Source organism: Onychomys torridus, chromosome 4 (genome assembly GCF_903995425.1).
Source record: "Onychomys torridus chromosome 4, mOncTor1.1, whole genome shotgun sequence".
Taxonomy (NCBI): domain Eukaryota; kingdom Metazoa; phylum Chordata; class Mammalia; order Rodentia; family Cricetidae; genus Onychomys; species Onychomys torridus.
The window spans coordinates 119,441,227-119,468,005 of record NC_050446.1 but is presented as its reverse complement, the minus strand read 5'-3'; the positions used below and the strand labels follow the sequence as shown (position 1 = coordinate 119,468,005).

Sequence of the window (26,779 nt, the reverse complement as noted above, 5' to 3'; positions counted from 1 at the left end):
TCTCTTTCATTTGCTCCTTACCTGATTTTTTGAGACAGTGACTCACTGGACCAGATGGTAATTGATTCCACTAAGCTGGCTCACCAAGCTCTAGGAGTCTGTCTCCAGCCTACCCAGATGTGCACCAACACTCCAGGTCTTTGCTTGAGTGCTAGGAATCAAGATTCAGGACTTCATGCTTGCATGATAGACACTTTGCCTATTAAGCCATTTTCAAGACCCACCTCCTTCACATTTTCATTGCATTTTATCTGTTTATGCCATCCAGCTTTTTATCTATTGATACAATTGATGTCAGTGATTGCAGCACTCTTTCTATAGGGGTATTTAACCTTTGTTCTGGTTCTGTTGCAGCTTTTCCTGCAGCCAGGTAAACCATTTGATTTTTAAGTATGGTCAATACTCACCATAGGCTTCCCTTCTCCCTTTTCTCTTTCTGAGGAGTGAACTTTCCAAACACAACCTTGATGATACATCTGCTCACTGTTAAGGACCTGAGACTCCTGCCTAATAAAAGAACATATTTTCTTCATTTCCTCCTACTTATTATTTTTATCTATATTTTTAAGTGCCTAATCTGGCCATAATTTATTTAGTATATTATAGTATATACAAAAATTATATTTTCCCAATTATTCATACTATATACTACTTATTAATCATGTGCACTTTATTAAGAACTTACACATTCAGATAAATCTCTATATCCTGTTTCTCCATAGCTTATATCCTTTAGGGCTTTAATTACAATAGTGATTATAAATGTTGATATCTCACAGAGAAACCTCCTCCTCCTGTCACTTTTTCTAAGTGGTCTGGATTATTCCCTCTGGCTATTTTTTCAGATCAATTTTCTAAATCGCTTTGTTAAGTTCCAAAAAGAATCACATTAGGAGTTTGATCACAATTATATTAAATCTATAAATTAATTTGGGAACAATGATATCTTCACAGTACTAAATTTGCTAATCCAGCAGCATGATATATGGGTCCATTTATTCCAGTCCTGTTTTATCATCCTCAATAAAACTCTGTAAGTGTGTGTATTTTCACATAGCTTCTGAGTCTTTCTTACTTTACTCCTAAGCATTTATATTTTAATTGTGTTTGGAAATATGATATATTTCATTATTTTTTGTAACAGTTATTACTGGCATGTAACTATTGATTTTTATTTATTTACTTGGTGTCCAGCCACAAAACTTAAATGAGTTTTTATTTCTACTAGAATTTCTCTCTCTCTCTCTCTCTCTCTCTCTCTCTCTCTCTCTCTCTCTCTCTCAGTTTGCTTTAGTCTCTTGGGCTTTGAGACTATAAGAACATTTTCCGCTTGAAATATGAAATTACCTTCCCATTGCTGGCTCACTAAGGATTCTGATCAGTAATGAAGGGTGAATTTCTTTCAAATTACTTCCCAGCCTCTCCTGAGAGAATTATATGGTTTTATTCTCTGAAGGGAACATTACATCAATACTTTTTCTGATATTCAAGAATGTCTCTCCCCATATACTGGGAGAAGCCCCACTTGGTCGTGGTGTATCATTGATTTGCTAATCACACTGAATTATGGGAATCATATCAGAGAGTGAGCTTTGGAGCTCCTGAGTATTGGTTTTAGTTGTCAATTAGACAGGATCTAAAATCACTTGGGAGATGGGGACCTGGATGTCCCTGTGATAATTGATGTGTTAAGACCTATTAATCATGGGCTGGACCATTCCCATTGTTGACTGGAGCAAATCCAAAGGGATTGGGCAGCAGCAGGCACTCACTGCTCTCTGTTCCTGACTACAAATGTGACATGACCAGTTGCTCACTCTCCTGTTCCCTTGACTCCTCCACCATGGTGGACCATGTCCTTGATCTGGGAGCCAGAGCAAACCTTCCTTTCCTTAAGTTGCCTTTGAAAAAGGGTTTCCAGCCAAGGAGCAGTGGCACATGCCTTTCATCCCAGCTCTAGGGAGGCAGAGCCAGGTGGATCTCTGTGAGTTCGAGACCAGACTGGTCTGCAGAGCAAGATCCAGGAAAGGCACCAAAATTACATGGAGGAAAGGAAACCCTTTCTCGAAAAAAACAAAAATAAATAAATAAAAAGGGTTTCCAATTTCATTTATTTATTTTATGTGTGTGTGTGCACAGGTCTACAAGTCAGAGGGTAGATTGTGGGAGGTACTTTTTTCTCTTTCCACCATATGTGCCCCAGGGAACAGACTCAGGTGGTGAGGTTTGGCAGCAAGAATCTTTAACTTCTAGCCACTCTGATGGCCTTTTGCCAGGTGTTTCAGCAAAGCAACAGGAAAGAAACTAAGACATAGCTACACACTAAAGGTGCAGTCCCTGGTTGGGTCACTCGGGCAGGGGTGTGGCCTGATCATGTCATCTGTCTCACAGTCACTGGAGAAAATTATGCCCACGCTATTGGTTGTTGTATTAAGGCCACTCCATGTAGTTAAAAGGGAGGTTTATTTTGTGGGGTAACTTACAAGTAAAGGGATAGGTTACGAGGGTCTGAGAAAGGTGTAGTGCAGTCCAGCAGTTTTCTCTGGCAAACTCTGCTCAATCTACCTCCAGCATCCAGGAGCCAGGAACCAAGAGAGCCAGCACATCTGGAGCTGGGGTCTCAAGGGCTCCTGCCTCCGCCCTGCCTTGTAGGTGTGACAGTTACCAAAGCTTCAATGGGTGTAGTACTTCCAGGTCAAAGCTGGAACAGCTACCCACCATACCACCCTGAAGGCAGTGACAAGAATTACAAAGTATCTAATGCCAGATTCATGCTACACAAGTTGCAGGCAGTGTATATTCATATTGACAGCCACTATTTGCCTTAGAATAATCATCCATTTGCTATATTTATCATCTTAAGCTTTTACAGCTTCAGGAGTGAATGACCCTAATTTTAATGTATTTCAGGGCAATTTTTATCGGATGATCTTGATAACTAAACAGTATTAGCTCTCAAAACAGTATTAGCTCTCATTACCATTAATGGTTTTCTGTGGCTCACTTTTTGCTCAAATCTGAACCTTCAAGATTGAGAGAGACTAGAGCAACATTGGCCACCTTATCCTTGTGCTTCAGCTTCTGGGAAGCCCCAAGTCTCTAGAAAGCATAGGGTGGCAGGGACATCTAAGTGTGGGAAGGTGTGGAATGATGCTTCTTTGGTTGCTTTGGAATTTGACTTAAGCCTCATGACCAATAATAAGCAGATAAACAAGGTGACATTCTACAGAGAAGAACAAGGCTCCACCAACCATCCTTTCCAGAGGTTGCACAGAGGACCCAGATAGACCATCCCAACACCACTCTCATTTCATATATATAATACATAGTGGGGGTTGTGGGAAGAAACTCTCTGATGTTGTGAAGTATGGATTTTACGAAAAAAGGCTTTACCTTATGCCTCTGCTTCCATAAATCAAGGGAGGAAGGCTCTGAGGCAGCCACTTGTTTATGCTTTGTATGATGGAAGAGGAGAAGGGTCTACAAGAAGAGGACGGGGAACACTTAGGCTCTTGAGAAGACACCTTGTGGTTCTCATGGAGGCTGTAGGATTAATGGAAATAAGAGCAGACTCCTCCCTTCTTTGAGCTTTACCTCCATGGTTCTATATACCTAGGGAAGAAGGCAACATGGGAACACTAGAGAAAATAGAGAGGGCAAGGTAGCCTGTACTTCCCTCTTTCCAGGGAAACAGTGCTCCTAGTCCATCTTCTGGAGTTGCCTCCAGGCCTGAGCTTGTGTTGTATCAGCATCAATGTCCCTTCAAGCATGGTGTGGCATGTATGAAGTTCTTGCCACTGGTCTTCAGAATCTATTGATTGCATTATTTCATTCTGGATGGGATGGGGATTGGATATTTTATTTGCTAATCTTGCCATGTTTCCTTAAGATTTACGGATGATCTCACCTAGACTATAGAGCAGGGCAGCAGTGACAATGAGATTGTATTCATAATAACACCCACTCAGGAGGCAGCTTAAAGCCCTGAGCCAAATTATGCTACATCTGCTCCCTGACAAACACACACCATTGCATTACAGATGGTTCAGTAAAGCTTATAGCAGTGAAGAAAAGGTCCCAAGGGGCTAGTGAGATGATACTGCCCTATTTTTGAAGACCCTTAAGTATTTCTTTTGTCTTTCTCTCTCACTCTGTCCTGAGGCAAAATTGATCTCCAGAATGAAAGACCCTTCTATTCTGGCCCTACTGTTCTCTTTGAGAAAAGAGAGCCCTGAAGAAGCTATCTGTAGGTGTTCAGGACTCTCCTCCCTCTCCCCTCCCTCCCTTTTTTGCTTTGGTTTTTGTTTGTTTTGTTTTGTTTGTTTGTTTGTTTGTTTTTTGGACTTACAACGCCTCATTCTTATGTTCCTTGATCTTCTAGAAGAGAAAGGGATCTAAATGTCATGTGTCTCTATCTTACCTGTGACTCTGGACAGAACCAGAAAAAAAAAATCCTCTGCACTTCACCCCCATCATCAGGTACCATCACAGCTACTTATCAAGGACCCAGGACACTTACACAACCACAAGCATCCCATCCTCCCCACAGACATCAGAACTTCTGTGCTAACCAAAGCATTAGAGAAATTCTCTTATGATAGGGTCCATAATGCCCAAGGTAGAAAACTAGTCCATGTTTTAACACGCCCCCTTCCCAGGCCTGAGAGTCCATTCTATATTAATTATGTTCAGCAAGGATCTCTGGGTTGTGAGTTCTCTGCTAGGCACATACCTTACTGCAGCTCCAGGGGAAAATGATGTTGTAAAAGCTCCCTTAAATTGAAGAAAAGAAATGGAGACACAGAGAAGGGAAGTAGTACATCCTGGGTCATCCAGCTAGCAAATGTCCTGCTTGAAATAAAAACCAGATTCTCTTTGAATCAAAGGCCCATATCTTTTTCACTAAATTCTAATGACTACTTTCCCTTCATTGAGCTTAGCAATTTGAATTCCTCATTTTTATCCCTCTGGAGAAAAGAGAGAACTAGACACATATCATTTCAAGTAGAAACCCATAAATATGTAAATAAAATAAAACGTGCAATCAGCCCTCAGGTGAAGGGAATATAAAAAGAGCCCTTCACATCAGCAGCAAAGCGGGCATCTCTGACCATGCAAAGTGAGTTTCCACTTAGAGGATTGGAACTTTGCTGGACCACAATGAAGTGGGCTCTCAGGTAGTGGGTCTTTGATTTACAGGAACCAGCAATCAGCCAGCTTACTGTGTGAATTGGTGAATCTATAACAGGCATATGAAGAGAGCTGCCTGAGGGTCTGGTTTAAGCTGAAATTTGAGAATGGAGGAGTGGAGGTTTCAAGGGGAGAAGAGACATAACTTTAGATTGCTAACATCCTGATTTGAGATGAAGAGAAATGCTTATAAAAAGCAAAACCAAGGCTGATATGTGGGTGTTGTGTGGAAGCAGATCTAGGGAGACTGTGTGGAACAGTCTTTTGTGTGGTGTTAAATGATTCTTTCCAGAAACCAACAGCTGGTGCTGAGGCTGTTGCAACTGGTACCCACAGAAGAGCTGCAGAGCCAGGCTGGGTCATTATGGTGCCTCTTGCTTTCCTTAGTTAATGACCATGGTAAGCTTCCTCAGTGTCATTGACTTCAGGGTTCTTTACAAACTCCAAATAATTAATGCACTAGCCTGCCTCCTAGAAATACTTTTTTTCCTTTGTTGTAAGGTGTTGCTACATAGCCCAGACTAGCCCTTAACTCATGACTTCCTTGCCATAGCTACCAGTGTGCTGGGGACTACAGATGTATCCTACAATGTCTAATTGTCTGTACTTGAAACCTAAAGGATTTCTCCTGTGTGTGAGCCCAGCCTGAGTTCTATGACAATTAAGTTAACATTGGGTAGAGAAAACAATTACAGCTCAGGTACTTCAGTAGGGAAATGATCTATTTGGACACTGTGGCCCTCCCTCCCTTTAGTGGCAAGGCTCAAAGCAAACTGCAGTTGTACAGCATCCCTAAACTCCCATTACTAGCTGTATGTCTGCTGTCTGGGGTATGCTAGAGCAATGGTCCTCAACCTTCCTAATGCTTTAACATAGTTCCACATGTTGTGGTGACCCTCAATCATAAAATATATTGTTACTGCTTAATTTTGCGACTATTACGAATCATAATGTAAATATCTGATATGCAGAATATCTGATATGTGGCTCCCAAAGGAGTTCTGACTCACAGGTTGAGAACCACTGTGCTAGAAGAAAACACTCACTGTTCTTGCTAAGAAAGCTGCCCAGAATGCAGACGACACTGTGAGCATTGTGTTCTGAAATGGAATTCCCCATGCGATGGTGAACCACAAGAGATTATAACCCACTTTCTAGATGTGTGCTGGTCCTGAAAGGTGGACAGGCCAGCCTTCTTGTCTATCTGTTAATGGCTCAGAATAATAACATCCATAACAGAACCATCAACAGATAGTAATGTGTTTTATTACAGGAGTCTGAAGAGCATTTTGAGCTTTTCAAAACACTTTAGTATACATCATTGTCTTTGCCCCTAGGCCTTTATATCAAGAATGATGATAAATGATTAAAATAAGGGAAAGAAACAAAATTATGAATTAAAAATGAATGAAGCATTTTAGGAGGACAGCATGATTTTTATCAGTGTTAAGAAGTCCCCCAACCCTAATGTCCAGGTGAAGTTGGGGAAGTTCTCATGGACAAAGCTATCCATCTTCTATTAATCACATCATACTCACTCTTTTAACCATCTTCATAATTTTCCATCTCAGAATATGATTCTCCCTCTCATATTTCATTTATCTATACCACAAACCCTAGATGTCACCTTAGAACCTTCTCTCCTATCACCACATTTAAAGATTCCCAGTGAATCTGTCTATGATAAAACTATCTAAGTACATGAACCCTGAACTCCTGTCTGTTGGTCCTGGACACTCTATAGCCAAATTCTTAATATCTCCATCCTCAAGTGTCAGACTCGTCTCCTACTACGTCAACAATCTAGCTGGTCAGACCTGGGAGAACAAGTATACACCCCCACCTGCCTTCACTGACTTAGATGCCCTGGTTTCTTTTGGGAGCTTAGCTTAGCTTGTAACTTAACCACTGCCAAACTTCTGCCCCTGCCTGTCCTGTCCTTTCAAAACCAGCCTCTTCCACCACTGCCTAGAACAGAGTTTGGCTCACAGAAGAGAATGGGTAAGTGTTCAATATAAAGGACAAATGCAGCCATTCATTTTTAGCTTGTCTCCATAGTTACTTCCCCATCCCTTACTTGAGAGGACATTTATGAGCAAAGGAACCCACCCCTAACCCAGGACTGGAAACTCCTTCAGAGCAGTAGCAAGGAACCCCATTGAGCCAGAAGATTATCTCTAAGCACTTACATGCTATATAGCTTTGATCCAATTATCTGAGTTTCAGTCTACCTCTCTGAGCTCAAGTCCTCAAGTCACACAGTCAGTGGGTCTATTCACAGGGGTCAAACCAATGTGCCACAGATGTTTCTGTTTGCATGTGCAGCCATGTGAGTCAGGACTTCTGATTGCTAGGCCATCCTCTTGTACTTTCTGATTCACTGGGTGAGGAGAGACTAGGTCTGGGTTTACATGAAACTGAATTCTTTTGGGTTGCTGTGACATAATACCATAGATGGGGTTATTTATACATAATGAAAATTTATTTTTTACAGTCCTGGTAAAGGCAGGATTGCTGGCACAGAACAATCTTTTCACTATGCCTTCACATGGTAAATAAGCAAGAGAAAACTCCAGGGTCTCTTTCATAATGGTACAAATCTACCCATGATATAGGTGCTTCAAAGGCTCCATCTCCTATACCATCACATGGAGATCAATGTTTCAACATAAGAATTGGGGTAAACAAAATTGCCTAATCTCAAGCAATGCTGATGTCTCTGGTCCAGGAATCCCACACTGAGAAACAATGCTCTAGATGTGCCCAAGGACACTGCTTGCTGACCCTGTCTTGCTCCATAAAGCATACTATTTCAACACCCAAACTTCATGTTTATATTTTACTCCTTCTTTTTCTTGAATCTTTACCCAGTCTGTAAATTCCTCTGGGCAGAAATTATACTTTCCACACTCTGCACTCTCTCATTTTCTGTTTTGCAAAATAATGAGTACATTTCCAGTGTGATTAATAATAGAACAGGGAAAGGGGAGAAAACTCCGAATACCAATGGTAATAAAGAGCATCTACAAATGGATATCAGCCCTAGATTCTCTTAAAAATTAATTATGAAGCAAAGAACATTCTACCATCAGTGGCAATGGAAAAAAGATTATTTTCTTTATGATACATTTTGTAGGATGTAGGTTATTTGAGATGTAAGTCTAACTTACTTAAACACCAACAATTCTGTAAATATAATACTGCAAACAACATTTCAACTCATAATTTTTACAGTGATAGTCAGACCATTGTGTCTGTCACATGTAAAATCCATTATAGAGTCATGGCAACTGTTTGCAATAGGTTATAAATTTTTATTGAGACGATCATCTTGCGATTGAATTTCTAAGTGCATTTATGATCATGAGCAAATAAGTCCACAGGGGCTTTGAAAGTGCTTTGAATATCATTTCCAAAGATCAAAGCACCTCAAAGCCCTTACATTTACCTTGTGGAAAAAGAGAAGCCTTATCAACAGGTTCAAATCAATTATTTTTATGAATGACTATTGCATTGCAGAACTGAGGTAAGGAATTACCTGGCTTAATAACATATCCTTCTGTCCTTTGAAAGCAGCCAGCTTCATAATCAGGTTTCAATGAGGAATTTTACCAAAGATCTGTTTAGAAAAATCATTGGGAAAATGGACTCTCTGTTCATCATAGTGGTTCAATAATTTTCAAAGGAGTAAGTCTGAGCCATAGAAATATTAGTGATCCGTGGCTTCTACGCTATCAGGAGTACTACTGAGACACTTCAGAGTAGCTTCTGTCAACTCTGCTCTAATACTCACACGGGTTCATGAGCAACTGAAAAGTCAAGTTTGTTCCAAAACAATTGATCTATGAGGGAGAAATGTAAGCATAGAGCAAATGCTACATCAGCTTATAGGTAATTGTGCTCATAGAAGAAAAAGTAAACACTCCAAGCCACACAGAAATACCCATGTGAAATACCCCCTCACACACACACACCTTCAGCACCTGACTGTTCCCTCAGGTTACCACTGTTGTAAGACACACCCACTTCCCCCTGGCGGTTCCTTTCCAGCTATTTCAGATGGCTTCTTCCCGCCTCCCAGGAACTCACAGGCTGCAAACCCCAACCTCTACTTGTAAAAGAAAATACTGAACTTTTCAGGAGGTGTCTGCTATCTGAATTCTAGTGTTTTGTACATTCTGATCTACTTGATGTCTAAAGTTGTGTCCCCGTGCTCATTAGTTCTCTTTTTTTTTCTTCATGTGTTACTAAGGAATTGAGGAGTGCCTCTACCCCTACTTTTCCTCCTAAGCCTTGTGTTTTTTATAGCACAGTACATCAAGGGGCAACAATTATAGGGGCACAACTGTCAAATTATAATAGGCCTGATGCTCTGCTATAATAGGCCACATCCTCTGCTGTGTCCCATGTTGGTGCACTTACAGATTCTTCACTCACACCTCAGAAGCATTTTTGCTTCATTTTCCCTCAGAAGTCCATGGGGATGCTTCACTAAGCCAGACATCACAGCAGTACAGCAGCCCTGAACTCAGTATGTAATGCCAGGGGCACACACCTCTCTATTCATCATAGTGTAACCAAAGATCCCAGGGCAGTGGAGCCAGAAACCCTGAGTGCAAATTCTGTACCACTGATCAATTCAGTGAGCCTGGATAAAGTTAGAAAATACTGAGCCACTCTCCCTCTGTGTATACATGGAAGAGAAGTACTTACAGGGACGGTATTTGAGGGTGATAAGGAGATAATGTGAGTTTTAGAAAAATGAACACCAGTCTCTTTCAATGTCATAGGTTCCATTCAGAGATCCAGTCTTAGGCAACAGGCAAAGCCAAGAGGCCTTGAGGATATAGTTGTATCCAGAGAACCTTCCCAATCACATCCACATCAGCAGCACACAGGCAATAACATCAGAGAAACAGTTGAAGCCAGAAACCCACAGTTAAAGTAGAATCCAAAGGCCCCCAAAAGGACTGTCCTAAGGCAGACTCTTTAGTCAGAAGCCAGGAACCCCCAGATGATATGAAGTCGGGAAGTTCTGAAGGACCAAGGCAGTTTCAGAATCAATTCTAAGACACTATCAGAGCCAGGAAGCTATAAGGATGTAACTGGTATGAGTGAGGATCCCCTCAGAGACAAAGCTAGAACCAGAAACCACCAGGGTAATGACCAGATCCAAGGGTCACAGAGCAAACAAACTGTGCCTATTAGATATACAATTAGAACCAGAAGCCTGCAGGGATATAGTTGATATAAGGATTTTGAAGGATACAGTCAGAGGCAGAATCCCTTGGAGACACAGAGCCAAAACCCCTCAGAGACATTCAAATGGCACCAGGATTCCCCATAGTGATGGATCCACTGTCCCATCATAAATACTGTCAACACCTTGAGTGTCTCCATGACACAACCAAAGGCAGAAGGTTCTAGAGTCAAGTTTAGAACCAAGAGTCTCTCAAGACTGAGCAAGCCCTTAACTATCTTTCCTTCAAAGGCAGCACATTTACACCAGAGAAACCTGTGCCCAAAAGGCAAGAGGAGGGCTAGTCAGAAGAACAGCAGGGCATCTGGAGGGACATCCTTACCGGCACACTTGGTCCTGGTGGTAAGGGGAGGCCCTGGTGGTCCTGTGCCCCCCTCGCCTGGTCGTGTGAGCAGCACGCGTATCTCATACTCCACATCTGGGTCCAGATGCCAGAGCTTGTAGTTGGGAGAATCCACGATGTGGGTCTCGGCCCAGGTGCCTGTGGTAGTGCGGTACTCTACTTCCTTCAGAATGATGGGACCATCCCCGATAATGGAGTTGGCATTTGGCTTAATCCATAGGTAGGTGGCCCCCACTGCCAGCAGTTCTGGGGGGGCAATGGGCGTGGGAGGCTCTGTAAGAAAGCAAACAAGCAAGCAAAGGAATTTCAGTCCAAGTTGTTTCTAAGCACGTAAGGAAAACTGGCTAAACTTTCAACAAAACCATAGACAGGGTTGTCAAGATGGCTGGGCAGATAAAGGAGCTTGCTGCCAACCATGACACCTTGAGATGGGTTCAAAGGACCCACATGGTGAAAGGAAAGAACTAACTCCCACAAACTGTCCCTGAACTCCACTTATAGTATGTTATATATTCGTGTGCATTCACATCCTCTCCTTCCTGTATGTGTTCCCATTTAGTGTTTACAAATGACTGGTTGAGATTGTATAACCTGTCAGAGGGCTGATTCCCCTCTCAGCAGCCCATTAGTTGCCTGTAGTTCTTCATCTAGGGTTGGGGCCTTGTGTGATTTTTCCCATCCATGCAGACAAATCATCTGGTGTTGTCATTAGGTGAGTATTGTTTAGGGGACCATGTTATTGCAATTTCATGGGTGCAACTCTCATATAGAGAAGGCACTGTCTCACATCAGATCCCCTCATCCTGTAGTTCTTACAATGTTTTGTCTCTTCCATAATCCGAGCCTTAGTTGTAGGGTCACATTATAGATAGATGTATCAGTTGGGCCTGGATACCCCATGATCTGTTGTTGTCTGCACTTTACCAAGTGTGGGTGTGCTGTCCAGTTTTATGTCAACTTGACACAAGCTAGAATCACCATAAAGGAAGAATCCTTGGTTAAGAAAATGCCTCCATAAAAATCAGGCTGCAGGCAAGCCTATAAGGCATTTTCTTAATTACTGTTTGCTGTGCGAGGGCCCAGTCCATTATGGGCATTGCCAATCATTGGCTGGTGGTCCTAGGTTCTATAAGAAAGCAGACTGAGCAAGCCAGTAGTCAGCACTCCTCCATGGCCTCTGCATCAGCTCCTGCCTCCAGGCTCTTGCCCTGTTTGAGTTCTTGTCCTGACTTCCTCCAGTGATGATCAGTAATGTGGAAGTGTAAGCCAAATAAACCTTTTTCTCCCCAAGTTGCTTTAGTTATGGTGTCTCATCACAGCAACTGTAGCCCCAACTAAGACAGTGGGTTTCCTTGATTATCTCAATCTACCGCAAAAGGAATTTTCTTTGATAGGGTGTAAGAGCAAAACTTACCTGTGGGAAGAAAGATAAGTATTTAGAACACAGCTAAGCACTATACTGATCTAGAAAAGTGGCTGTAGTAGATCCTCCTCTAAAATCCATGATAGCAACAACCATGGGTCGTCAAATAAGTTTTCAGTACCAGCCATAAATTCCCTCCTATTAAGAAGCCTTAAGTCCAATTAGACCACTGGTGACATCTTGCCAGGCTGGTCATCATTATGTTTAGTAGGTAGCTGGGTAAAACTACTGATGGCTTTTCTCCCCTGGCAGCTTGCACACAACCTTTGGATGCTGAGAGACTAGAACTCAGGAAGGAGGCTTTCACGTTGCTTCCACCTCACATCACACACACTATTAGCAGAAATCCTCTGCAGATGGTGGGATAAACACCGATAGGAAAAGGATGATGCAACAAGAATTCAGCTTCTCCCTCACCCTGACAGGCTCCTGCCAGCAGAGAGTATCCTTGGCTAATAGGAGGATAGCTGGAATCAAGGGCCAAAGGAAAGATCATACCACATTATCTGCTAACTGATCTATGTGGCACTTTCTTTAGGCAATATATACTTAACCAAATAGACATAACCAAACTCACAGAGCAGCGAAAGTGAGATGAAACCCATAGCCCTATGCAGGGTCCCCATATGAAGGTTAGGCCAGCCTCATATTCATCATGTATCCCAGGCTGGCCCAAACGCCAGGTTCTCTTGCCTTGCCCCTCCAAATTCAGAGATTACAGGTACACATCACCATACTTCACCAAGTGGCCATTTGTTTGTTTTAAGATGTGTTTTGGGCTTTATTTTATTTTCTGAAAATTATTTTATTTGGAGCTGGAGAGATTGCTCAGTGGATAAGCCATTTGTTTGCTCTTGAAGAAGACCTGAGTCCAAGTCATAGCACCCACATGGTGGCTCATAACCACCTGTCATTTCAGTTCCAGGGGATCAGAATCCTTCTTCTAACATCCATGGACACCAGGCACACATATGGTGCACAGACACACACTCAGGTAAAATATTCATATACATAAAATAAAATAAATCTTTCAAACTTTAAATATTTTATTTAATATTCATACATGCATATTATTTTCACAGGACTTACACAAGGTCAACCAAAGTTCCAGCATGCATAGAGGAGGAGCTCATGAAGCACCACCCAATCTGAGGAAATACAATATCTACTGGAAAGGGAGAGTCACTTTGTGTCAGGGATGTGGACTCTGATGTGAAACCAATGATCCAAAGAATTTATTTTATTTTTGATTATGAGTAAGTGTGTGAGTATTTACAAGAAAGTGCAGGTACCTGCCGAGTCCAGAAGAGAACATCCACCCTCTTAGGCTTGGAGTTACAGGTAGCTGTGAGCAGCCTGATGTGGGTGCTGGGAACTGAATACTGGTCTTCCACAAGAACTGGAAGTACTCTTAACCACTGAAATCTCTCCAGCATCCCCCACCCACATTTTGTTTGTTTCTGTTGTTGAACAAACTTGATATGTTCATTATTTTTGTTTGTGACAGACACAGAAGTGGAACAACAATCACAAAAGGTAAGAAAAAGAAAGCGCATCCTCTCTTAGCCGCCACCAGAACAGCCTTAGGAACTTCTGTACATTCTAATCTAGTTCTTATTCATATCCTACACCTTTTCTTGTAGTTTCAGTGACACATAGGCCATTGTAGATGAGTTTTGCTTCCCTCACTTTAAGCACCCTAATAGTTCCAGGTACATGCTACAGGGAGGGGGTTGCTGTCTTTTCTAGGTACTGAATAACTATCAAGTTATCCTCCTAATTATTTTCCCACCAGTGGGTATATGGGTGGTTCTTAGCCCAGCTTTGGTAAATTATTCTGCCATAGACATCTCTATGTAAACGATTTCAGGCCTCCTTGTCTGAGTCTGGTATTGTTTTATGACCAAAGGCCAGGAATGGGGTTATCTATCAAGGGGAATGAACAAGTCCGTGAATCCTATAGCAGAATGTAGAGGTTATGGGGTGAGAAGTCAAATGCAGATTTATTTAAGAACTCGTTACTGAGGAGAGTCTCTGGGCTACTCAGATGAGCAAAGGAGGAGGTGGGGGTGCTAAATTTAGTTTGGAACTCAGGTGGAGATTTTGGGATAGAGACTCATTCTGTGTTTTTGTTTTAATTAATTACCTAGCATTAAAGATTCTCCAGAAGCAGAATAATTTGTTATAAACCAGGGATGGACAATATACTCCCAGTGTGAATCAAAGCACATCTTGAGGGACAACTTCAGATTGCCTCTATTATAGCTCACCATTTGGTCAGAGAAGGGAATTAAGCATATTAGTCAAGCTAGGTGCTTTTCTTTACAAAGCAATGGAGGTTATTACTCAAGACCTTGTTATCTCAAAGGTGTTTGCAAATTGATTTGGGGATAATTTGTTCCAGGTAGGGAAGTTAAGTTGGCAGGCAGATAATTTCTGGACTCATCCTTTGTGCATTTTAAATATATAGAGCTTCTGACAGCCATTATCAACTCTCAGGAGCTCCCATCAGTCTCCAATGAGGCCTCAAGGGTGATATTTTGTAGCTCCATGATGACTCTGCCTAATTCCTTAATATAATTATTCACAGACCAACTCTGGACAGGATAAAGAGCAGCCCACTCCAGTTCTGTGGGGGCTGAGCAGTGGCTGCATTCAGCTCTTTCGTCGACTTTCTACCATGGTTTACTGCTCTTCTATTTCAGGCATTAGCAGTTTTCAATTTCTGACCACCAGAAAGAAAATATGGTATTAATCTTTCCAGACATTTACTCTCTTTTCATGTATTTCTAATGGTAGGTAGAAGTACAATAACAAACATCGTCTTGAGTGTGTAAATGTCCCCATTTCAAATGGCTTGCAGGTTCGCAAGTTCACGTGCAGTCTTGGCTTTATGGAGCGCTCTCTCTCTCTCTCTCTCTCTCTCTCTCTCTCTCTCTCTTTCTCTCTCCACATGCTTCTTCCCAATGTCTGGTTCTTTTGTCCCCTCCCCCCACAATGAAGTTCTGATTCTGGGTTTTAAAAAAATAGATCATGTAAGTTCACCATAGTGTTTCCTATTTTAAGCACCATGAAGGCATCATATTATTGCTTTTAGTTTTCATATTTTGGATTTTCTCTTTTCAGTGGCATGCTGGTTTAAAACTGGCATTATTTAGAAGGCAAAGAGACCAGTGTTAAAAGAGGAAGGAAGCAAGGATGAGGGACAATAATCTCATATTCATAAACAATATATTGTTTTTAAAATTAATAGAAACATTTGCATTAATTCTTATGGATTATCTTCTATCTCTGAGATGTACTCTCCAGTAAGACCATGCAAGAGAAGCACATGGACATCCAGTCAAGCTTAGATGATAGCCATCGTAAGATCCTAAAGACATCTAGAGGGATAGTGAGTCTCAGAAGGCACTACAGAAATGGGGTAGGTGTAGCATTAGAACTCAGGGCCAGATTCCTGCCCCTCCCTTTCTCATTTTACACTTTAGATGTTTATGGAATTAACCAGAAGTGTCATTAAAGAATGTGTATACCAAGAGTCTTTAACTTTGAGTAATACAGAGACCCTAAAAATCTGATAAGGAACTCTAGATGTTCTACTGAGAAATGTACCAAAGTGTGTTACCCAGAGTTCTGTGCATTCCTTCAGACATTCATGTATCCTTCTGTTGTAGTTAATCTTCCTTACCAACATAACTGGATTTAAAATCATACAAGAAATGAGGCATACTTCAGGGTGTATCTATTGGGAGGCTTCCAGAGAGGTTTGGTTGAAGGAAGACCTACCCTGAATGTGAATGTCATCGTGCCATGGGCTGGAGTCCCAGGGCTTAGTAAAAAGGGTAGAAGGGATAAAGTAGTTAAGCACTAGAATTCCTCCGCCTCTTCTTCCTGAGAGAAGATGTAAGGTGGCCAGCTGCCTTATTCTACTTCACCACGTCTTTCCTGTTCTGATAGACTGCAGCTCCTAAACAGAAAGCCAAAAAGATGCCTTTCCTCCATTCCGTTGTTCTGTTGGGTATTCTGTTACAACAACAAAATAAATTAACAATAAAACTTCTGAAACCCATCTATAAATCTGTGCATTGAAAATGGAGGAAATATAAGAGTATCTATTGACCAACCACATGCCCTTAGCTTGCACTTCTTCGAGACTCTAGACGACCTTCTGTTGCAGTGACAGAGATTGGAAATATAATCAGAAAAGGGATTACAATTCAGCATTTCCAGTTTCTCAGGCTCCCAACCTTTGGGTGAAAATAAGCATGCAAAGGTTTCCATAGACCATAAATGAGTAAATGTCTAGGTCCTAAGAAATTATGTACCCAACACACTCATATCTAAACCACAAAGATGTGAGGCTCATCCATAACATAGCACATAGGCTATATAGGAACCTTCTACAAGTGCATGTTTCTGTGGCTAGAAATGTAGCTCAGTTCTTACATGTTTATCTAAAAGAGTCAAAACAATCCCCAACATTATATACACTGGATGGAGTGGCCCACATCTATAAGCCCAGGATTCAAGAGGTAGAGGCAGGAGGGTCAGATGTTTAAGGTCATCTTTGGATACATAATGAGTTCTAGACCAGTTTAGGACACATGAGACCCAGCCTTTAAAAAAGGAACATGTTTTTAAATCCACATTTCTTCCCACCAAGGACTTCACTAGGGTTTGAGATGAACAACTTGGCAAACAGAAGTTCTCTGTGAGAGAAATCTCATTTTCTACAAACTGTCCTTCTCAGTGTAAGTTGAAGGAGTCTGTACATGGAATCCAGTGATGAAGATAAACATAGACACAGTGCCATGGACTTAGAGGGCATCATTGCTGAGAAAAGCAGCAATAACAAACAGGATGTGGGTCATACTTCAGGGTACAGCCTGGGTAGGGTCCTATTGATCAAGGAAAGTCTTCCAGGGGGAACTTAGGGGAGAGGAGTATTGGGGTCAGAAATTCCTGGGGGTTCCCTAAGTCTGTATTGTTTGAATAGATATCACCCAAGGCTAATCAGGTCAACAACTAAAATCATATATTGTGAAGATTTTTTTTCATTCACTCAAGCACTCATCCTACAAACATTCCTGAGATACTGGAGTGTTCTACATATTGATTCAGACAATTAAATAATAGAAGCAAGAACATTATCTCTAGTGGGCTGGCTGCCTGGAAGGGGTCATGAGGAAAACTTGTGGAGTTCGGAAATTTTCTATACCTTGAATAGGGTTATGTAACTGTCCTGATTTTCTTTCTATTGCTGTTATAAAAACCATGACTGAAAGAAACTTGGGGAGGAAAAGTATTTATTTCACCTTAAAAGTTACAGATCATCACTGGGGGCATCAAAGCAAATTCTCAAGGCAGGAACCATGAAGGGAAGCTGCTTCCTGGCTTGTTCCCTATGGCTCACTCGGCTTATTCCTTTTACAGAACCCAGGACCACCTGCACAGGGATGGTGCTACCTACAGTGGTCTGGGCCCTCCCACATCAATCACTAATCAAGTAAATGCCCCCAGAGACGTGGCTGCAGACCAATCTGATGGAGGCATTTTCTCAGTTGACGTTTCCTCCTTCCAGATGACCCCAGCTTGTGTCAAGTTGACAAAACACTAGCCAGCATGGTGACACTAATCACAATGGACTTTAAAATACAGCTGTCTTTGCGTGCTGAAATGGGATCTTCAGGTGTTATGAAAAACTAGACTGACAGGAGGACTCAGCCAGTCAAAGCTCTTGAGCTCAAGCCTGATGCCTTGAATTCAGTCTACAGAATTCATGCTAAAAAGCGAAATACTGTGTCTCAGCTCTGTAATCCCTGAGCTCCTATAGCAATATGCAGACAGACACAGGAAAATCACGTGAAAGCTCTTGGGCCAGCTGACCTGGAGGATGCAACTCAGCAACACAGCAGCAAAAGAGACCTGTCTCACTAAGGTGGAGGGGGAACAGACACTTCAAATTGTCCCCTGACGAACACAGATACACACACACACAAACACACACACACACACACATTTATAAATCATGGAAAACAAACAAAAGCATTACTTATCTCTAGTCAGTCAAGGAGAGAGAATGTCCATAGGGAGAAACACTGCTAAATTCATGTAGAATGAATCCCATGAAGTTAATAAGAGAGAAGGCACAGTATTTAAGAGCACATATTGCTCCTTCAGTGAACCTGAATTTGATGACCAGCACCCATATCAGGGGGCTCACAGTCACCTGTAACTTCAGTTCCAGGGGATCTGGCAACTCTGGGTTCTGAAGGCACCTGCACTCACGTGCATAAAACCACACATAGGCACACACATATACATAATTAATAATAAAAAAAAATATTTAAAAAGAGGTGAGCCTTCAATCCTGTGTCATTTCTCTCCAAGAAAGTCTGTCCTCTCTTTTAGATCTTGACTCTCTAACACATCCCCTAGCACTCAGTTGCTCAGATACAGTTAGCTCCCATCCAGTAGCTTTCCCATATATAACACAATCAACCTCTCTCTCGCTCCTAGCATCCATTATGCAAAGAAAAGTGATTGACATCTGATGACATCTCAGCCCACAAAGTTTGGAACCAATCAAGAGCGAGAAAAGCAAGCTGTTAGGGAGTTATAGCCTGACTTGGAAAATGGCATTGACCCCCTATGGCTAGATATCAAAGCCTATTGAGGAAAAAGATGTGGTGAGCTACCCTCAAACCCTGGGCTACAGCTGCCCTCGAGATGCCAAACCTCTCCATCAATGTTTAGGTGGTGGAGTGACCCCCTTAATGTAATTCAGCCTCATCCTCAGGCAGCAATCTTCAGACCAATTCTGTCTTTCTTTTCCCTGCTGTGAGCACTTGTAACAGTTTGACTCCCAGAAACTCCTACAGAGAGCAAAAGTGCTTCAAATAGTTGAAGATGGATCGGTATGTGTGCATGTGTATGTGTATTTTCTGCTTCAGACAAAACTCAAACATTTTGAAAAAAAAACTGGATGTCACAAAGGTGTGTGGGGAAACTTAATATGGTTCAGGTAGGGAATAACATGACCTCCAGCACATGTTATCGCCTTCTTTACTCTATCAGAGCTCATGTTTACTTTGATTTACTGGTCATATGGTCTTGAGAAGTCTAATAGCAGGCACACATATATACACAGGGAGACAAGTACAAAGGATGTACTGTCATCACTTCCATACTTTTACAAATGCTATTCATGTACCTCCATTGTTTTTCAAATCTGCTGTAAAACTACTTTTCTTATGTGGACTGCTAAGGTATCTGCAAAGTTCTTGTGGTAATTGGAAAGATTAGTGATGCTGATGCAAGACTGATATATAAAATTGTGGTTTAAGGATCAAGAGATGAAGGGGAGCTAGCCTGCAGCCAGAGTCCAAGTCTTCTTTGCCCTGTGTCCATCACTTTCTGTATGCATGGCCCTAAATAGTTCGCCTGATCTTTGTGGGTTTGCATTGTCTCACCTTGAGATTGGAAAACTGCTTTATGACATAAATTGCAGAAATATTTAAATTCTCTAGCTAGGACCACAGGGATTCCTTGTGCATTCATTGACGCTGCCCTGCCTTTCAGAGTCGGCGGTGGGCCTGTTTTCTCTTCTTCACTCTGGCTGAGTCTCTGAGTACCATCAGATGAATCACAGAAAATGGCACACCAACAAGTGTTACTGGAATTATTCTTTGTCCCTCATCTTTAACTTTTGACACCAAGACAAAACCCTGAGCAAAACAACCTAAGAGGGAGAGATTTATTTTATATCAGGATTCTGAATGTTTCTGTCCATCATAGTGGGGAGGGCATGCATGAGCAGAGGTGTTTGTATCATAATAACAACCAGGAAGGTGGTGAGAAGAGGAAGAGACAAAGGAAGGAAGAGGGCAAGAGAGGGGGGAGGGAAAGAGAGTAAGAGAGAGGAAGAGACAGAGAGTGGGGGAGGGAGAGAGAAAGACAGAGACAGAGACACACACACACAGAGAAAGAAATATTACTGGCTTTCTTTTTCTTCTGTTTTCCACATGGGTCCCCAGCCAACATGGACAATGTCACTCCCATTCAGAGTAGGTCTCCCTGTGTAGTTAAACCTCCCTGGATATGTGGAAACACCCACACAGATGCACCAAGAGGTGTGCTTTACTAATGTTCTCGGCATCTCTTAATATGATCAGATCATCACAGGGAAAAAGTTGAATATGTATTTGATGTCTTAGCTGGATGTGGTAAAGCATACTTACATATTAGCACTTAGAAGGCTGAGGCAGGAGGATGGTGGGTTCCAGCCTAGTGTGAATTACATAGTGAAAACCTGTCTACAACAAGTTTAAAAGTGAAGATCTAAATATTTGAGAATTTATTTATGTGGGTAGAAAATAATTTAGTAAATTATCTTAAAATAAAAGGTTAGTGTAGTGACGAGGAGATGCAGATATCAGAAGGAATGTTACAGAGAAGCATGTGTGGACATCTGTCTAAGGAGAAGAAGGATTTGGAGAAGAACAAAGGGAAAAAAAAAACATGGAACAGAATAGTGTTAAAAAAAAATAGGTGAAGAAAACTCTAAAACAAAGTCCCAGGTGAAGAAAACTCTAAAACAAAGTCCCTGTGAAGAACCCAGGGAGAGCCAGATAAAGTCAATTATAAGGCTTGGGCTTAGGCACACATAGGAATATCTTTGAAATATATGACTAAATGAAAATCCTAACTATCTAGAAAACATACAGCTATCCACCAAAACAAATTAGAAAGGCTTTTTTAAAAAAATGTCCTCACATTGCATCCTTTCAATCCTGAAACCCTGGGATATATGGAAGATGGAAATGATGATGATGATGATGATGATGATGATAATAATAATAATAATAATAACAATAATAATAATAATTCAAGTGGTAGCACTAAGAGCTTCTACAAACTGGACATTTGTAGACACCTGTCAGTGTACTTAGGATATTAAAATGCTAATTGGTTTTATTACCAGGGAAATTTTACGGGTAACAACTGTGATGATCCACTTTTATTTTTCCGAAAAGAAGAGCTATCAAGATGAATGTCAAATAATTAGTCATTCAAAGAACCAAGATTGGGATGGAAGTATCTGCCTAAGAGGCTTCACTCAAAGGCATTAATGTAAGGATAGCATTATCACACACAGAGAGAAGAGGAGTGTTCCTCAGGAATGTGCCAAGAATTTCACAGTCAGAGAAGATCTTTCTACACATCCAACAGAACAGAACACTCATACATAGAAAAAACAGCACCCACTGTGTTCCTTAGAGAAAAATGAGCTGTCAGTTTGTACCTGTGGACCTTGGGATGGTCAGTATCATAGTTTCTAGGATGTGGAGTTTGATTATGCCAACAACAAGTCCCCACAAGATCGAGAGCTGCTACAAGACCTTTCTTTTTAAGATGAGAGCCTAGAAAAGAAGATAAGCCCCACATTCCTTCTGTAGGGCTCAGGGACCATCACAGAAGAGAAGCAGAAGCACACAATGTCTACAGGACAAGTCAGGACTGCAATGTTCATAAATTTATAGCAGCTGTGGCTACCTACACAAGATCAAGCCAACCAATGTATCAGCATGGAATGGGAAGGGGGGTTATCAGTCCACAAACCTAACTGAGAAGCTATGGTCAATTGATGGCTTCTAGGGATGAGACGATCAGTGTTCTTTGTGAGTATGATTTCTGGTAGGTCAACCATATTCAAGTGGATGGCCCCATACCCATGAATATACGGGCAGCATCAACTGGAGTTGATTGGTTATTTTTAAAAAGGAAGAGGGGAAGAGAACATGAAATTGTAGGGTAGGGAGGTTGGTGTGGACCTTGGAGGAGTTAGGATAGGGGGTCAATGTAGTTGGAAATTTTTCCTGTGTCCCACCCAGTCCATAGCCTCTCAGACCCAAATAAACCCACAGAGGCTTATATTAGTTAAAACTGGTCAGCCATTAGCTCAGGCTTACTACTGACTAGCTCTTACACTTTAAACTCAGCCCATTTCTGTTCATCTATATGTTGCCACATGTTCCGTGGCTTTGCCTGTGTGTCATTACATGCTGCTCCCTGGACAACAGGCTAGTGTTTCCTGACTCAGCCTTCCTCTTCCCAGAATTCTCCTTGTCTGCTTATCCCACCTATACTTCCTGCCTGACTACTGGCCAATTAGTGTTTTATTAAACCAGTGTACAAAATCATTATTCCACAGCAGATCAAAATACACTGTATGATGGCTCCGGCGGCAACACAGCCTCCAGTACCAACAAGGCCACCAATTGTGGCTCCAACCCAGGCTTCTATGTAAGCCTTGTAATTATTTTTAAAAAAAAATACACTGTATGAAATTCTTCAAGAATTATTTTTAAAAAGAAAGAAAACTTCCTTAATACTGAAGAGAGCCTGCGTTGTCAGGCGAGGCCTTCTCTTTCAGGTATGTTTAGCTAGTACTTGTAACAAGCCATTTTTGTGATAAAAGGTTAATTTAACCCTTTCATTAGACACCACCAGTGCTTTTGGAAAAGTCTTTCTCTGATTGATAACTTTAGGTTTTAAAATTCTACTTTAACTAATTCAAACAAGAAAACAAAGTTCCACTGCTGTGGATATCGCTCTGTGTAAATAAAGTTTTGATTGGCCAGTGGCCAGGCAGGAAGTATAGGCAGGACAAGAGAGAAGAGAATTCTGGGAAGTAGAAGGCTGGAGAGGGGACACTGCCAGCCGCTGCCATGAGAAGCAACATGTAAAGACACCGGTAAACTGCAAGCCACGTGGCAAAGTATAGACTAACAGAAATGGGCTAAATATAAGAGTAAGAGCTAAACAATAGTAGGCCTGAGCTAATGGCCAAGCAGTTCAAATAATATGAATGTCTGTGTGTTTATTTTATAAATGGGTTGTTGGACTAATAGGGCTTGGCAGGGGCTGGAGAGAAGCTCTCTAACTACATTCCACCCACCTAAGCCTATTCACATACCTGATAACTGGCCATGGGAGTACATGCTTTCAATCCCAGCAGTTCTGAGGAGGCATTGACAGGGGAATTGCTGCAAGGTTGAGGCTAAACCAGACTACATGGTTGAGTTCTAAGCCATATTCAGCAACAGAAGTGAGAACAAAACTAAAAACACCTAGATACTAACACCAAAATGTTGATGCTCCATGTTCTTTTTTCAGCTTTAAGGAAGGAGGTACTTTTCCACCCCTATCCCACCCCCTCTCTCAGACAGATGTTTTGTAATAAGCATGAACTGGCTGGTTATTGTAAAGATGCAAACTTAAATAAGTTTTCTATACCTCATGCTTTCATATGCAGGGTGTCCATTGGTATGATTCATCCCCTGCCATATGCCCAGACATCTAGGTAGCAGAAATCAAGAAGTATAGGCACATCATTTGTCTTGCTGGTTTCCCATCAATGTATTAGTAGCAGTGAGAGATATGACTACTTCTGATACTACCAAAGGCCTCCACTGTGAGGAGCTTTGACTTTCAAATAGTCTTAAAATTATATTTAAAAAAAAAACCTAAAAAGTAATTTTTCTCCTTACAGTTATCCATGCAATGAGACAACAGCGTTCTTATTATGTGGATATGGATAGGGATACCAAGGCTCTGACCTTCATAAAATGTAACCTGCTTATACCACACTGGTAGTAACCAGAATAGAGTCCTGCTTCTTCTCAGAGTCTACACTCGTTCCCCCATACTGAACGGTCTCTTTCTGTGTACTATATAAATGCTCTTCAGTTTCAGGTGTGATTGGAAAAAGCACAGGGACAAATAGACAAACTAGTGGAAACACATGAACTATGAACCAATAGCTGAGGAGCCCCCATGGAACTGGATCAGGCCCTCTGGATAAGTGAGACAGTCAATTAGCTTGAACTATTTAGGAGGCCCCCAGGCAGTGGGACCGAGACCTGTCCTTAGTGCATGAACTGGCTTTCTGGAACCTATGGCCTATGCTGAGACACTTTGCTCAGGGAGGAGGGGACTGGACCTGCCTCAACTACCAGGCCAACCTGAATTCCCAGAGGAGACCTTGCCTTGGAGGAGGTGGGAATGGGAGGTGGATTGGAGGGAATGCTGCGGGGTGGGAGGAGGGAGGACAGGAGAACCCATGGCTGATATGTAAAATTAAATTAATTATAAAATAAAATAACACAGGAAGGGTGTGTTCACAAAGGATTTTCTGTGCATCCAGCACAAGGCTGAGGGTACTAAATACTTTTAGACAGCTGGTGTCATCATTCCCACTTTATAAGTGAAACAAACAAACTCACCAGCAAACTGAAGGCTTAAGAAGATTAGCTGATCACAATTACAAGAAAGGAGCTGGGATGCAGTGCAAGGAAGATTAGAGTCAAGTCCATCAGTATCCTCCCTGCTGAGAGAGGTCAAGTGATCCTGTCCAAGCTACAGAAGGTAGGAAGGTGGTGAGGAAGAGAGGTAGATCCAGAACTATCCCACACCATGTTAACAGGAGCTAACCGTCATAGAGCTGTGAACGCAGAAGGTATGTAGGAAGTTACAGTGTCTCACCTGCCTGAAATATGTGTCTAACACTCAGCTTGAAGATGTCTAGCAATAAGAAGCACATTCTCTATTGACCATACAAATGGTAAAGTTTTCAAAATACTTATTTTAATTAATTGCATTGTGTGTGCATGTGCTTAAATGTGTGGCATAGGTGTGTGTGTGTGTGTGTGTGTGTGTGTGTGTGTGTGTGTGTGACTGCAGGTGCTTATGGAGTTCAGAAGCATTCGATCCCCCTGGAGCAGGTGGTTGTAAGCTACCTAATGTGGGTCCTGAGAACTGAAATTGGGTCCTGTGCAAGAGCAGTGCATGCTCTTAACCTCTGAGCCTCTCCAGCATTTAAAAAGTCTTTACGCTGAGAAAGCACACACCTGGCCTCTAGGAGGATAATACTCTCTCTCTTGCCCACTAGGTTCCTTTTGCTACCTTCACCATCTTAACTTTACATGCTATGGATACGGAAGTAGCAGGAGGTGTCTTTGCTTGTGCTGCTGTCTCTGCTAGACTCCTCTTACCCTTCTCCAGCTAACTCACTTTTTTTCTTGTCCTTGAAAACTGAGCTCTCCTGTGGAGTGACCTCCTGGATACTCCCATCCTTATACTTTGTTCCCTGTGCTTTCTAGTATCTCAGCACAGGATGCAAGAGGCAAAACCTGAGACAAAGTTTCTGCAGAAGCAAGAGGTTAGAGATGAATTCTCAGGAGGCAGGACAGGGACTGCAAAGGATAAATAATCACATCTAAACAAGGATGTGATTTCAACTGCAGACTAGGTTCAGCCTAGCCTCACAGGAGCTCTGGACATGAACCATGCCAGTTTTTTTAGGCAAAGGCACCAGAATAACATGGCATTAATTAGTCAGTCTCCCTGGATGCAGAGGCATCATTGCCTCTCCTCACCCCCACTCCCCTCCCCACACACACACCTCCCAGCAATGCAGCTCCCATTGCTAAAGGCACTTATCCTGAGACAAGGAATATCCGTCTCCTAGGACTTCTGAAACAATACGCCACAATGGAGGCAGTTGAAAACAATAGTCATTTATCATTCTGCAGTTCCAAAAGCTAGAGATCTGACATCCAGTTGTCAACAGGACCATTTTCCCTTGAGAGGCTCTAAGAAGACTGCTTGCTTACCTCCCCAAGCCTCTTGGGTTATGTCAACAGTCCTTGGGTTTCTGTGGTTTGTGCATGCATTTTATCACCCTCTGCCCCATCTTCATATGGTGTTTTTAGGTGGCTGGAATTTTTACCCAAATTTCCTTCTTCATATGAAAAATTAGTTCATACTAGATTAATGTCTGCCATAGTTAGGGTTTCCACTGCTGTGATAAAATACCATGACCAAAAGAAACTTGGGAGAGAAAGAGTTTTGTTTCACTTGCACAGCCCACTTGTGCCTGCTAAGCATGCCTCCTAAAGGCAGCATGACCTCTCTACTTAGTGTCACCTGTTTCGGGACAAGTGTTCCATATGAGTCTTGGAGTGGGGCATTTTATAACCAAAGTATAAGATTGAATATATCTCTTATTTTGGCTGCTTAAGCTAGAATCAGAATTGAATCACTTTGAATCACAGCTCTGCTATTTTTAGCTATATGTAGTAGATGCTGGTGGTGCCCATCCAGATTCCTTAGCAGTTGGCACCTTCATGCTCTAGAAATGCCCTACCTCCAGCACCTGCACTCACTCTCTGCTGATGTTGTCACAGGACTGTAAGGGAACCATGATAAGGCAGACTGGCTATGCCAAGACTAGATACTATACTCAAGGACAATCTTCACCCAAGGAAGGATGAGAATCAGTTGGTAAGTAAATACCCTAGTTTGCTGGCTCATGATAAGACAGTATGGTAATTTCCTATCTCTCAGATGACCCCTGGTGACACTGATCATCAGATACAGGGTAAGGCTACAAAATCCTGCACCTATCCTTCAGGGGACTCCCTTCCTTCTTTGCCTCATTTCCCCATCCCCACTAGTATGCCCTTCAACTTTTAGACAAACTACTTGCAAATATGTCCCA

General features: G+C 41.9%; 1 protein-coding gene across 13 annotated transcripts in view; it reads right to left on the bottom strand.

Moving 5' to 3' along the window:
• The window catches only part of Ptprt (protein tyrosine phosphatase receptor type T), a 1,144,051-nt gene that overhangs the window by 614,525 nt on the left and 502,747 nt on the right, over positions 1-26,779 (bottom strand). For all 13 annotated transcript variants that reach the window (XM_036185148.1, XM_036185155.1, XM_036185146.1 and 10 more), the window contains exon 7: positions 10,773-11,066. In XM_036185148.1, the coding sequence (XP_036041041.1) occupies positions 10,773-11,066 (294 nt within the window). The remainder of the gene's footprint in view (positions 1-10,772; positions 11,067-26,779) is intronic.